Raw genomic sequence first — 15344 nt, forward strand, 5'->3', positions numbered from 1 at the left:
CGTAGCTATCAAATTATATGCCTGCTTCAAATATGCACCCCTGGCGAGCTTCATCAAAGTCCCGGCTCCCTATTAGAGATGATGAGCTACATCAAACTAAGCAGGCTGACACCTACTGGTCTTTCAATAACTGAACTGCCCAATCCCAACCTGATAACTGATTGTGGTCTCCCTGTCCTCCCCGATCCCGATCTGGATGATCTATACCCCCTTGTCATCTGTGAACTATGGATGACAACAGTTCAGCATACACTGCGGTTACCAACACTGTTCTTAACCAAACTCCCGCTGTGATCAGGCTCTCGTATGATAAGATAGACTCTTGACCTCACAATCTACCTTGATATGATCTTGCACTTTAGTGTTTACCTGCATCTGTAGCTGTTACACTTCATTCTGCAATATTATTGCTATATCTTGTTCTACTTTCAATGCACTGTGCAATAATTTGATCTGTATGAATAGGATATAAGCTTTTCATTGTATCCTGGTACACGATGGATTGTTTTCTCTTTCTTTTTGTAAAGCATGGCTTTTTTTTTGCACATTGGTTCTGCCCTGTGTGTTTCTTGTATTTACTGTGATTGCCTGTAAGAAAATGAATCTCAGGGTTGTTTATGGTGACATGAATGTAGTTCGATAAGTTCGCTTTGAACATGTAACAATAATAAGCCAATACCATTATCAATGCCAGTACTTGCTGAGAGAGGTCCTATAAGCAAGCAGCTGTCTGATACTTACACAGAAACGTGCTTACAGCAGAAAGCCATCATGTGATAAAGCCACTGGCAATGCAGTCAGGCAATCGAGCAGGAAATGGCAATGAGGTTGTATTGTGGAGCAGATGGAAATGCATGTTGTTTACACCGGTATTTCGGACAGTAATCAGGTAGAATGCAGGAAGCAACAGCTCCACAGGTAACGACGTGCACTTGTAAATGTACGCACCCACCCTCTCACATGCACAGCAGATGCCACCTGCACCTTCATCATGCAGGCTTGGTCCATGATACATGCAGAGCATGGTGAACGGAGCGGCTTGGTGTCGCGAGTGGGAGACGCTTCTGAAATCAGGACTTGTGGGGTTGGGGGCGGGAGAGCATACTATACTGGAATATTAACTGGTTGGAGGTTTCCTTCAAAACATTCCCGGGAGGAATTGCTGTGGACAGTGAATTCTGAAGGAAACAACTCCTCTGCACCAGTCTGGCTGTTAAATGGCATAAAGAGCTCACTGCTAAGCCATGTGGGACACAGAGGAAGTGTAGTGGAAGTTTAAATAAGCTAGTAAACTTCTGAATCACTGCGGACAATAGACCTGAGAGGGACAAGACTGTGGAAATATCATAGGAATAGGAAAAGTCTATCTATTACGATAAGATGGACTCTTCACCTCACAGCCTACCCTGTTATATCCTTGCATCTTGTTGTCTGCCCACACTTCCTCTGTAACTAACACTTTATTCTGCACTTTGTTCTTGGTTTTCACTTGTACTACCTCAATGTACTGATGTGATGTAATGTATGGGCGGCAGGCAAAACAGAGTTTTTCACTGTACCTCTGTATGTGCAGCAATGATAAAACTACTTAAAATAATGTATAAAAGACTAGTGACATCAGGGGGCACTCCTTCATACAGAATCTTCAAGAGGTGGTCCTGGAGAGGGCAAAATCTGTTTGGGGAAAAGAAGGACCAATCGTTCCAAGATGGATCGGACTAGAAGGGCCGAGATGGCCTGTTTCGGTGCTGTAATTGTTATATGGTTACATGGATGTCCCAAAAGTCATGTTTGTGAAGAAGCTCCTGTCTGAGTTGCATCCCTGTCATTACCGACTGGAGCCATGGAGGATGTGGCCTTGTGACCTTGGTCCATCTCCCATTTTTATTTCTAATGGACACATTCCTATTTGGAGTTGCTGATGCAAAGCCTCGAGGGGTGGGAGGGCACATGGAAGTTTCAAACGCAGAGGCATGGTGCTGAGAAGGTGGTGGAGGCAGTTATCCTCACAGGAATGTTCAAGTACAAAAAGTACATCAAGGAGAATCTGGAGAACTGGAATTTTATGAGCTAAATGTGGATAAATAGGACTAGTATAGATAAGTCCAACGGTTAGCATGGATTTGATGTGCCTAAGGGCCTATTCCTGTGCTATACAACTCTTCACATATGCCTGATGTCCCAGCGAGTCAAGAATGAACATACAATAAGAGTTTCAAGGTACAAATGAGAGGAGGACATCATGTTTATGCTGTTGGAGGAGACTGGAATAGGATGGCCTTGCCAAATAACTCCCTAAACTGCTCCTGCCTCATGGAGTTTGGCTCCACTGGTCACTGTCCCACCTCGGCTTTAGGTGACTTGGATTCGTCCCATCAGGAGGTGCCCACTCTTCCTGTTGGATTTTATCAGGCAACCTCCTAGTGCAAGGAGCAGTGACAAGCCATGCACGGCCAAACAAGGGTAAAGTCTGCACTCTCCGTTGGCCTTCGTGCCCGTGCCTGGTTCCACCGTGCCGTGAGCAGGAGGACAGTGGGAGGTGCAGAGGGAGGGCAGCGTGGCACACAGGCATGCAAGTGCAAGGGTTTGTCCAACCTCACCTGGGCTGGTCTCAAAGGTGGTGGTGTTGCTGGTGACGAACGGGAACAGGGCGGAGTATACTCGCACTTTGTACAGGATGCCGGGCGTTAAGCCCAGGATCTGGGTAGAGTTCTGACCGACCTTCACCTGCTGCTGTTTCGCCGTGCCATTACCTGTCAGTCGTGCGTGAAGGAGACAAGAGATTCAGGTCAACTCCTTGGAGGCTGCCTCTGCTGGGGGGGGGGGGGGGGCAGCATTACAACTCTGTCCTGCAGTGAGGATGGTGAGACAAAGCTCCCTGCACTCCACCCCTTCCTCAGAGCCTTCCATCCCCCACCCCCACAGCCCAGAACAGACCTCCTGCTACACACTTCCTGCCATTTATCACCAACCTTCCGATCTATCCCAGGAGTACCAGCTTGACAGCAGAGCTGCTATGTTCTGGGTCATCACCTAAAGGGGTGTAATCCACAAAGCATGCTGACCAGTACCCACACGGAGGGGTTAGGGGGGGATTCTAGCCCTTCTGTTGCTGACTGGAGCTGATCGAGATGCCATCTCCAGTGGGACAGGCAAATATCAGGATTATTCAGTCAACGGGGAGATGAGGCTCCCCTTTTCTTGAGCTGAATGTAACACAGGGACCATCTGTTGCCATTAAAGAGCTGACTTCGATTCTGATCCCCCACTTTGGTCCCATTGCCGACCTTCCACTGGGCCAGGGAGAGTGGACATAGTGCTGCTGTTCCTGTGAATGGACCCAAAATGTGTGTGGTGGGGTGGAGGGGTGTATTGGGGATGGCCCAAGTCCCCAGTGTCAGAAATCCCACTCCAGAGGCTTTCTGACCTCTTAAATGACACCCCGTCTGGTTATTTTCCAACCCCTCCACTCTTCTCTCGGAGATCTGTAAAATGCCCAGTGCCCCCTCCACTGATAATGTTTCCCCTTAATTCCAACCATGTACTAGCAGTGTCTCACCACCTGAAGTTCCCCTTCCTCACTGACCATACCACAAGGGCAAGGCTCTGTAGTTCTGTATAGCAGCGACTCCACCCAGGGCCAGACTGGGACGCAGAACTGCGGTTGCTAGCGCTGCACTCCTGTCCCATCCAGATCAATGGCTGCATGTGTACAGAGCATAGAGCAGTGCTTACTGTGAATGTATTCAACCATAAACTCGGCCATTTCACTCGAGAAATCGTGATTCCACGTGATATTGACCAAGTCATTGCCTGCTGATGTAGTGAGGTTCCAAATTCTACCAGGAGCTTCCACTAAACAGGCATCAGAGAGAAAGAGAGAGAGAGAGAGAGAGTTAGGTGGAGGGGAGCAGAGGTCAGATTCCCAACCAGAGCATGCAACGATTGTCCAGTCACTGTTGGGTTCATGCCTACAATACAAATTCTTTCTGTGGGATTATATCACCTTGACCAGAAGCCTAACAAAACCTGGCAAAGGAGCGTAATGGTTAGCATAATGCTGCCACAGCATCAGTGACCAGCTGTCTGTGAGGAGTCTGTATGTTCTTCCCAGGTCTATGTGGGTTTCCTCTGGATGCTCTGGTTTCTTCCCACATTCCAAAGATGTACAGGTTAATAGGTTAATTGGTTTTGGATGCAGGCCCCTGAAGGTATTCTGTATCTCTAAATAAAAATAACCACTGGATCCTTCCAAACAAGCTGTCACCCTCACTGTCAGAGTTCAACTGAAGCCTGGGGTATTCACTCAGCACCTTCAGCTATTCTGCTTAAGCTGGCTGTCTGTAGGAGGTCTCCAATTCGTCCCCCCTCTCCCCTGGTCTTCCCATGTAGCTTTATGCTGGCTGTTTGAGGTCTCCAATTTGTCCACCCTCTCCTCTGGTCTTCCAATGTAACTTTATACTGGCTGTCTCCAGGAGGTCTCTAATTCACCTCTGGTCTTCCCATGTAGCTTTATACTGGCTGTCTGAGGTCTCCAATTCGTCCCACTCCTCTGGTCTTCCCATGTAGCTTTATGCTGGCTGTCTGAGGTCTCCAATTTGTCCCACTCCTCTGGTCTTCCCATGTAGCTTTATGCTGGCTGTCTGAGGTCTCCAATTCGTCCCACTCCTCTGGTCTTCCCATGTAGCTTTATGCTGGCTGTCTGAGGTCTCCAATTCGTCCCACTCCTCTGGTCTTCCAATGTAACTTTATCCCGGCTGTCTGTAGGAGGTCTCCAATTTGCCCCGCTCCTCTGGTCTTCTCATATAGCTTTTCTCTTGATGTTATTTACAGAGTTTCCTTTGGAACTTTCATCTTTAATCTGGTTCTATTACCTTTCAAGTAGGCAGTTCTCTCCACAGAAGCTTGCTGAACTTATTCACTGAATATCCCCTCTAATTATTCTGCCCTTTATCTTCAATTTGCCTCCTGGCTAGAAACCCTTCTGCCTGATAGAATAGTTCATCCCTGTTTACTTTCTCAGAGCCCAACGCTCATGTTCAATGCCCCCAGTAAAATCTCTGCACAATTTTCACTGTGCCAAAGCAAACTATTCCAGCTCTTCACAGTAATGGTGCCAACTTGGTCAATCACACTGAGATGCAAGAGACTGCGGATGCTGGAATCCGGAACAAAGAACAAATCACTGGATGACCCCAGCAGGTCAGGCAGCAACTGTGGAGGTCTATCTTTTAGACTATTGAATCCTGGTGCAGAGCTGTGACCTGAAATGTCAATCAAACCTTTTATTCCACAGATGCCAGTTCTTCCAGCTATTTGTTTCTTGCTATTGGTGCCCCGCAAATTGTCTTGTCGTCCTTTCAACATACCATGCCCAGAACTGGGTTGCACATTAATTGCAATGAAAAAATCCCTGCTTCAAACAAATTCAAGCAGTTATTTGGCAGATATTGCAACATTGGTTAACAATCTCCGGAGAATTAAGATGTTCTTCATCTATACGAAAGATGTAGACTTCACAAAAAGAAAATATTTTGGAATGGATTTTGCAGTAAATTGCTGGCAAATACCCACATAACTAAATCGTCTATATGCGTACTTGTAATTTCTGAGATTCAATAATTCATCCAATTAGCCAGAACAACAAATTCTGTTAAATTGTCCCATTCAGTTCCGTACCAGGTCATATTGTTTGGTATAATAGTTACAGTATGATTAAATACTTACAACGTATTTAATACAAAAGAAAGACAGGTAAGTGATTTCTTGAACGAACATTAAGATAAGAAAAGTTGGTGCGGACTTGATGGGTCAGAAGAGGCTGTTACTGCGCTTCATCTTGAAATCTACAAACACGAATCTAAACGCAGCACACTATAATTACTTAATAATGAGTCCTGATGAAGGTCTCGGCTCGAAACGTGGACTGTTTATTCCCATTCTTAGATGCTTTAGATACATCTTGTGCTTCACTGGTTCACTGCATTCTTTGTCATTAATATATAATGGCTCCCTTTCACTACGTGGATTGCAGCAGTTATAGGAGGAAGTTCAGGGATGGACACTAAATACAAGCCTCTGCAGACATGCTCGTAATGTATCAGCATAGTTTTCAGCAGACCACAGGAGCAAAATTAAGCCATTTGGCCCATCGATTTGGCTTCGCCATTCAATCATGGCTGATTTATTTTCTCTCTCAACCCTGTTCTCCCTGTTTGATACCCTTACTAATTGAGAACTTCTACCATCCTCTGCTTTAATGACTTCGTTTCCACAGCCACCTGCGGCAATGAATCCCACAGATTCACCATCCTTTGGCTAAGGGAATTCCTCTTCATCTCTGTTCTAGAGGAATGTTTTTCTGTTCTGAGGCTGTGACAGCTGATCCAAAACTCCCCCACTATCTGAAACATCCTCTCCACGTCCATTCAATCTAGATCGTTCAATATTTGGTAGACTTCATGAGCTCCCTCCTCACTCTTCTAAACCCCAGTGAATACAGGCCCAGCGCCCTCAAACACTCCTAGTTAAACAAAAAGTTAACAATTTCACTCCTAGGATCATTCTTATAACCTTCCATTCCATCCTCTGCAATGCCAGCACACCCTTTCTTAAACGTGGGCCTAAAACTGCTCACTAAACTCCAAATACAGTCTGACCAATGCCTTATGAAGACTCAGAAGTAGCATGCCTGTCTGAACAGCATAATGCTAGACTTACAAACACATGCTGTGGGTTTGAGCTGTCATTGAGCTAACAGTGACAGGTAGTTAGGTACTGCTGAGAAGGTGACAGCACAGTGAGACTATCACTTGGAAAACTTCCTTAAAAATGGCACTGTTTCCTGCAGCAAACTCACTCCATTGCACTGCACCATCAGTGTACATTTGGTTTCCACAGTTTTTAATTTATATTTTAAATCAATCCTTAGACCACAAGACCAGAAGACATAGGAGCAGAATTAGGCCAGTTGGCCCATCGAGTTTGCTCCCTCATTTCATCATGGCTGATCCATAGAAACAAAGAAACACAGAAAAGCTACAGAACAATACAGGCTCTTTGGCCCACAAAGTTGTGCCAATTTTCCTCTCCCCCTAATCTCCAATCTTTCCGCTGTCTCCCTTCAAGCCTTGACCAATCACAAATCTATCAATCTCTGCCTTAAATATTCATAAAGACTCAGCCTCCGCAGCTGCCCGTGCAATAAATTCCACAGATTCACCATTCTCTGGCTACAGAAATTCCTCCTCATCTCCGTTCTAAAAGGACGCCCCTCTATTCTGAGGCTGAGTCCTCTGGTCTTAGACTCTCCCACCGTAGGAAACATCCTCTTCACATCCTCTCTGTCAAGGCCTTTCACCATTCGATAGGTTTCATTGAGATCACCCCTCATTCTTCTGAACTCTGGTGAATACAGGCCCAGAGCCATCGTATGACAAACGCTCTTCGTATGACAAACCGTTCAAAACCAGAGGTGCTTGAACATGTAAGCACCAATTAATTCAATGGGATTGGTGGCAACAGCTCAGAGAATGTTTACACTCATCATGGATATAAGACTTAATAGTACCAGCAAAGATCAGATACCATATATACGAGTGCCTGTGACGGCTGGCGGAACGAATTCGGTGACGGTGGTGGTCGGGGGCGCGACGCTGGTGGTGGTGGTGGTGGTGGTAGTGGCTTCGGTTGTTATGCTGGTTTCAGCTGAGATGGTTGGCATGGGAATAAATCCTGAGATGACTGAGACGAAGGCAGGAAAAAAAAAGAGAAACGGCAGAATTGAATCACCGTAACCTGGCTGAATTGAAAATGACACTAATCCTGGGATGTACTGATGGCTCTTAACAACTTTTAAGAGAAATTTGAACAGGGACATGGATGAAAGAAAAATGGAGGTGGGGAAAGGAAAGCATTAGATTGATTTTGAGGTAGGTTAAAAGGCTGATATAACATTGTGGGCCAAAGGCTCTGTACTATGCTGTACATGTTCTAAATTTAGTAAAGCAGATACTTTGATCATGATTTTGGCAGCTTTATTTAAGGATGTTGTTACCGTGTAAAATGAATGCCAGCCAATTAGCTCATAGCACAATCAACAGCATGATAAGAGCCAGATTATCTGAATTGCTGTCCTTGCCTCCAGGATTACTATTGGACAGGAAGGCAGGAGAAAATCCCTGCCCTAAATCTGAGTGGAGCTCTGTCCAGCTGGGAAGGCAGAAGAGGGTCTCCATTTCACACCAAATTGGAAATGTCTTTGACAGCTGGGCCCTCCAGCTGAGCCCTAAGGCAGCATCGACTTAGATGTTGTGCTCAAATGTCTGGAGTTGCTCAAAAAGCCAAAACCCCAGGAGGTGGAAGGAAGCCCTAAATAGAAAGTGGTCATGAGACCAAACAGGAAAGAGTTAATTTATATTTACCAAGCTTTTCTTTTAAGCGTGTCGCACCAGAGAGTCAGCCATTCTTGTCTGGCGCGTGATGCCAGGATCGGTCTCCTTTCGGATTAACCGGGTGACGGTATGAACGTTCCTGACTCGACCCTTGTTTTTGTTTTTTTTTAACGAGGCCGAGTGGCTAGCTCGATGCTCAACCCGGCACGGATGGAAAGTATGCTCGGGGGTGGCCCGACTTGGATTCGAACTCGGGACCCTTCGCTCCGGAGTCCGGCGCTGATGCTGTTGCGCCACCAGCCGGCCATTTACCAAGCTAAGAGAATTCAAAAAAAAATCAGGGAGTTGAATCCTGGGTGGAATTTGTTGCTTTAACTGAGCATGATTAGATTAGGATTGCCAATAGATATTCTGAGGTAAACCACGAACTGTCCAGGAGGTACAGGCGTAAGGGATAGAACAGCAGTATTAATTGGAGAACAGCTTAATCCAGAGTTCCATCAGACTAAGTCTGCGGTATCTGGCTTCAAGGGCTTTGTTGCTAGTGTGGGCTGGTTGGCCCTTCCACTGAGATGTGTCTTGTGACAAGCTCTGTTGTGTGTTCGATGATTATTCAGTTGTTTTGTGTGGGTATGGATTCTCTTTCTGCATAACGGGGAGGTTGTTGCAGCCAGTCAGCATGAATCAGCTAGAGAATGACACCTCTAGGGTTGGGTTGTCAGATCTAGACTTGTACAATGGAGATTTCATCATATCCGCTCCCCTTGCCACTGGCTGGCCCATGTGCTGCTTACCCATGGCAAATTGGACATTGTTCCTTCTGATGTTCAGGTAATCAAGCATATTCATTACCTTAGCTTAATTAATTCTTATGAAAGGTAAAAAAAAATTATAGAAGATAGCAGATTTGATAGAAATGAATTAAATTATGCTATGGATTGAGAGAGACAGGCAATGTTTTTTTCTCCAGGTCTTGACACTGAGTGGTGGTGGGTGTGTGGAATACCCTGCGAAGGCTGGTGGTAGAGGCAGATACATTAGGGGCATTTAAGAAACTCTAAGATAGGCATGTAGATAACAGAAAAAAATGGAGGGCGTTTAGGAGAGAATGGTAAGCTTGATCTTAGACTAGGGTAAAAAGTTGGCACAAGATTGTGGGCTGAAGGGCCTGTACTGTGCTGTAGTGTTCTGTGTTCTATGAAGTGTCTCATACTAGGGGGCATATATTTAAGATGAGAGTAGGAAAGTACAAGGGAAGTTATTTTACATAGAGTGGTGGTGGCCTGGAATGCACTGATTAACATAATGGGTCAAAGGGCCTGTGTTGTAATGTTCTATAAATGAAAAAACGAAAATACAGAAAGAAAATGAAAAGGTCCCACTATATATATATAGATATATTTTACTGTTCTTATATTTCCCCCAGTTCTGCCACAGAGGATTCTAACAATCTTCTCCAAGACAACACTGGAGAACGGTAACCTTACCAGATGTTCCTGAGAGAAGACTGCGAGTTGACCTGCATGAGTGAACTGAACTGGCAAGAAGAAAAAAGTCCTTGCATTGTGAATAATCAGAAGTTGGGAGACCCAGGTAGCAGCAGAAGCCATTGGAATCGTACTGATTCACAGAGCAAAGTCTTCGTCAGTGTGTGAGGCACACTCACAGTACGTCCACTGGTCTTGCATTGTGTGAGGTTATTTCGGGGGAAACAGAGTGTCATCCAACCTGATAACTGGCTGTCCAGAGCCATCACTGCATCACCACACTGCACACAAGAGGGCAATCAATAAACAGTTTCGTTTAAAGAGACATCATCCTTTCTGAAGCTCCACACAGGCTGAATCAACACCATGAATTCCTTTATCAATACAAATTACTTTACTCCATTCTGGTCTGGACAGCAAGTGTATTACTTGCAAAATAATGTTAAGGTTTATTATTTTTAAATTAATAAACTAACAAATAAACCACCATTCATTTTTTAGACATGGAAGCAAAGTGATTAACTCTAAAGTTTTGTAAACATGTCATGGTTCTATAAATAACATTCCAATTAAATTCAAAAAACATATTCTGTTAAAAGTTACAATAAATGCCTGCTGTTTGTAGCTTGTCAAAAGGATGCACTGTCTTGTTAATTGGCAGCACTTGTTTTAATCCCTTTTACAACTTGGTTCATTCTATTTGCAAATAGAAGCACTTCCGCCACGAGTAGTGAATTTGCAAGTCTAGAACATGCTGATGAAGGCCATACATGAATGAGAGTGGAAATGGGGAATGAGTACAGTGACTGCCCTTGTTGCAAAAGCATCTTACAAAATATTGGCATCATTCCATGGTCAAGCGCTGCCATGCTCCAGCACAGAGCTACAACATGCCCGCTCACTTGCATTTCACTGATGGTGTTAGACAGCATGCAGCCACCTCCTGTATTTCAGAATGGATTTGAGTTTATATATACATGCACACGCAAACACACACACACACACACGCACGCACGCACACACGCACCAAAGCTTCTACAAGTCGGACCAAAAGAGCAATTTCTAGTTTCTCAGCAAAGGGTAAGTAAATCACATTGTTTTTTGTTGGGGTCCTCATATTCTTTCACAAATATAGAATTAAATCTAACTAGACATAGAGCCTAGTTTTTCTTACTGACTGGCATGCTCCCATTCATTAAACTTCTAATTTCTAGGACTGAAGTTTTATTGCAATGTGCCAATATTTTCTAGTATAGTAGACATTTGCAATCTGTTGGAGAAATTCAAGGAGTTGAGCAGTATTTGTGGGTAGGGGTGGGGGGGGGGGAAGGAAAGAGAATTGTTGACGCTTCAGGTTTTGACCTGATATGTTGACAATTTCTCTCCCCCCCCCCCACCCCACAGATGCCATTTGACCCATCGAGTTAATCCAACGGTTTGTTTGTTGCTTGGGATACTCATTCCTGTTAAACACACAGTCAGTTCTGAAAAATTCGGTACTGTTACACAAGTAGTCAGCAATAGGACACTCAGTACTGTAACAAGCAATTATTCAGAGGTGTTAAGGCATCCAGACAAAAAAGGGATACTCGGTGGTGTTACAAACTCAGTCACACTGGGATGTTGTGCTTTAAAACACAAGGTTGGATGCAGACAGGAGTCCAAAAGGACACTTCTGGTCAGTTGATCAGCTGAGGGGAATGCTGCCTAAGCTAACTGTTCTGAATCAGACTGGACTGTTGGAATGGATACAAAGTGCTTTTAAAAAATGTGGCCGGTTCTAGGACAGTTAATCCTAGCACATCCTGTCCTCTTATACACTTACCAGCAGAGAACATTGGAAAGAGCTGTATAAGTGGAGGAAAGAGATTCAGAAAGAATGAAGAAGGTTGCATCCATGTAGAGTCAGTGTACAGAAATTCCCTACTTCTTGTTAATCTGATGGAAGGTTAGAAGATCAAAGTGGGATTGAGACACAAGTCCAAAAAGATGCTTCTGATCAAATGATTTTCAGATGTAGAGTGTTTCCTAATCCAGCTCCTCAAATCAAGCTGGACTGTTGGAGGAGTAGAAAGTGCCTACGGATGGTGGGGTTGGGGGCATCCAGATTGTGTGTTCTGCAGTGGTCAATCACAGCAAAAGCCAAAGCAACTTTTCAAGTGTGCTGCCAATCTCCCCACCCCAATCCCCAGATTATAGGAAGGTGCAATTGACACCCAATGAATATTGAAAGGGTTACATAGAGTGAATGTGGAGAAGATGTTTCCAATAGTTGGAGAGTTTAGGACTAGAGGGCAGAGCCTCAGAATAGAAGGATATCCCTTTAGAATAAAGATAAGGAGGAACTTCTTTAGGTAGAGGGTGGTGAATCTGTAGAATTCATTACCACAGATGGGTGTGGAGGCCAAGTCATTGGGTATATTTAAAATGGTGGTTGATAGGTTTTTAATTAGTAAGAATGTCATAAGTTAAAGGAAGAAAGCAGGAGAATGGGGTTGAGAAGGACAATAAATTAGCCATGCACGAATGGTGGAACAAACTCAATGGGCTGAATGGCCTAATTCTATGTCTCATGGTCCCATTGGAGTCAAAGGTTGGTTACAGACTAAACCTGAGTATCCCAGTGGTGACCACTTACAATAGAACAGACAACCTCAAATGGCAGGATAGAATCTATTCAGTAAAGTTCCACAGAATAACCTTTCCATTTTGGGCAAAACACCTTGTAATCTGAAGATTCTGATGGAGATAATCATCAGTACAGCTGATAATTATGAGCAGTGTTAGACATGAACAAAACTAAGTGATTCCGCAATTGTGTCGAAAACGGGAACTCCTTAATTTAATTCCAAATCCGCCCTTCAATTTTTAGCCTCACCACCAATTTACAGCTTTGTGCTTAGCATGAGCAAGAATCTTAGAATCCAGATACTGCTAAGTTCTACCAAAATGTGGTCCAATTAAAAGCAGGTTCAACTCAAATCTCATCCAGGCTGATTTAAGATTTCTGAAAGTAAATTTCTGATCAGTGGTACTCTTTTAACGGTGAATAATATCAGCTAAAGACTGTCCTACCTAAGGTCAGGAATTAAGCAGTTCTCTTTATGATTGTCTGTTTGGACTGAACTGCTGTTTTGCAGTGTTGAGTGACTTAAGTGGCATGGTAAAGGTCATTGTCAGGTGATTGGGCATGTCTACCTCCTCCCTTCTGTCTCTGAATTGAGCCCACTCCTCACCAGAACTTTTCTTAACTGGCCAATTCCTATGTACTTACGAAATGTTCCGCCCTTTCCTGGAGATGTGTGTTATTCTCAGACATCCATTAGTGGCATCGATGTTGTAAATACTGGATCCATACCAGATGTGGAATGATTTTAACTTTGGAATTCTTTGCAGCAGAGGACAATGGATACTCAAATGCAGATGAATTCAAGGTTGAACTATGGGATATTTTTAGTGAATAAGAGGAGGCAAGGATGGGTTATAATTATGTTGAATAGTGAACAGCTCAAGACCTATCCCTGCTTTCTTGTTCCAGGACGTCAGTTTCGTTCTCATTGCCCAAGTAAAACAAATAAGATGCAGTCTAGTCTCCTGCTGGGCTTCATTAAGATCGGAGACATTCAGGCCACTTCGAGATATGAAGCCTGCAATCTGGAAACAGTCAATTCAGCCCAATTTGTCAATACTGACCAGCGGGTACTCTTCCAGCACTTGGTCACCTAAGCAAATCAAGTACTTGTCTTAATTGCTGAAGTGACACAGTTTCAGCCATTCATTCAGACAGCAAGTTCCAGATACAGGTGGTTTTGCTATAATACCTTTCTATAACACAAAACTGTTATATTGCACCTGCTGGATTAAGGAACACTATTTGCATTATGTAGGCAGCATCCGTTTATTGAACAACTGTGACTGGGAAAATCTGTGCTTTAAAGGCAACCACAGCAGACTACTCTTGTATAATGTGAACTTTTAAAACAAGGTTTCATGGGAATGAAACAATTATGTTATAGCAGAACTACCTATACTTAACATTCTTTGGGTGAAGAAAGTCTGCCTTATTTCCCCTTTAAATCTCTCCCCCCTTATCCTAAACCAAAGTCTATCTACCATTCATATGCGGACAAGTTTTCTGCGGCCTGCACCATCTATACCCATCACGATTTTATAGACCTCAGTCATGTCCCAACTTAGCCTCATCCATTCCAGAGAGTAAAGTCCTAGCATCTCCAAATCTCCCCTCATAACAGAACTGCTCCAACCCGGGCAACATCTCGGTGAATCTCCTCAGCAACCTCTCCAGCATAGTAACATCCTTTCTATACTTGGTGAATAAAGCTGTACACAGTACTCCAGCTGAGGTCTGATCAAGGTTTTATAAAGATCGAGCATAACCCCCACCCCCACTCCTGTGTCCAATGTCTTGTCTAAGGAAGGCCAGTATCCTCTATTCCTTCCTTGCCTACCTGCGCTGCCCTGCTTATGGTTCAATGGACTTTCACTCTGAGGTCCTTCAGTTTCTCAATATTCCAGAAGAACCCTGGTGGAACTTGATATAGTTAGCACATTGTTTATGTTCTCATGAATTTCTAAAAGTCTAACACCTTTGTTTCATTCATGAGGCTCTTACTTTTACTTCATCCCAGAGGTTCAGTCTGCCTCATCCACTCTAATCTACTCCTGGGATTCTACATTTCAGTTTGCTATTGGTTAGCCCAAGGGATTCCTACACTAGCTACTCTGCTCCTTGCTTTCTCTAAAAGGTTCTGCATTGTACAGATTTCCCAGGATGCACCCGTGGGGTCACAGAGGTCCTTTCCTTGTTGTGAGCTCTACATTATGTAGGAAGAAGCTGTGGGATCATGGGCTGTACTTCATTAGTCAGTCTTGCATTGCTCACATATTTTCCTTTATATTGAGCTGACAATTCAAGGCTGTGTGGACAGTATACAATATACAGAGAACACAAATGCACAGGAAATAGCTGAAGGAGCATACACTTGTCCATTCAAGTCTGGCCCACCATTTAATATGACCATGGGTGATCTTCCCCAGGTCTCAATTCCAGAGCCCAGAATTTACTGACTTTCCAAAGTATCTTAAGGCATCCCTAGCAATCTAACCTTCACAGCCCGGCACAGTAGTATAGTGCTTAGCACAATGCCTTACAGTACCAGTGACCCAGGTTCAATTCCTTCTGTAAGGAATTTGTACGTTCTCATCATTTCTGCGTGGGTTTCCTCCGAGTGCTCTGGTTTCAGCCCAGAGTCCAAAGACCTACCAGTTGGAAGGATAATTGGTCATTGCAAACTGCCCCGTGATTAGGCTAGGATTAAATTGGGCGATTGCTGGGCGGTGGGCTTGATGGACCAGAAGGGCCTATTCCTCACTGTATCCCAATAAATAAATAAATAAAACCTCCCACACTACAGAATTCCAGACACCACCCTCTACACGGAAT

The 15344-nt window shown here is 44.1% G+C and overlaps 1 protein-coding gene across 12 annotated transcripts in view; it reads right to left on the reverse strand.

Annotated features, from left to right (window-relative positions):
• nfasca (neurofascin homolog (chicken) a) overlaps positions 1 to 15344 on the reverse strand; it is a 284189-nt gene that overhangs the window by 25289 nt on the left and 243556 nt on the right. For 8 of the 12 annotated variants that reach the window (XM_073030634.1, XM_073030633.1, XM_073030640.1 and 5 more), the window contains 3 exons: positions 7588 to 7743; positions 3736 to 3855; positions 2601 to 2753 (listed from right to left, as the gene is read on the reverse strand). The exons of 3 other annotated variants lie outside the window; for them this stretch is intronic. In XM_073030634.1, the coding sequence (XP_072886735.1) occupies positions 2601 to 2753; positions 3736 to 3855; positions 7588 to 7743 (429 nt within the window). The remainder of the gene's footprint in view (positions 1 to 2600; positions 2754 to 3735; positions 3856 to 7587; positions 7744 to 15344) is intronic. One more of the 12 variants, XM_073030641.1, reaches the window with a different exon arrangement.

Source organism: Hemitrygon akajei, chromosome 27 (assembly GCF_048418815.1).
Source record: "Hemitrygon akajei chromosome 27, sHemAka1.3, whole genome shotgun sequence".
NCBI lineage: Eukaryota > Metazoa > Chordata > Chondrichthyes > Myliobatiformes > Dasyatidae > Hemitrygon > Hemitrygon akajei.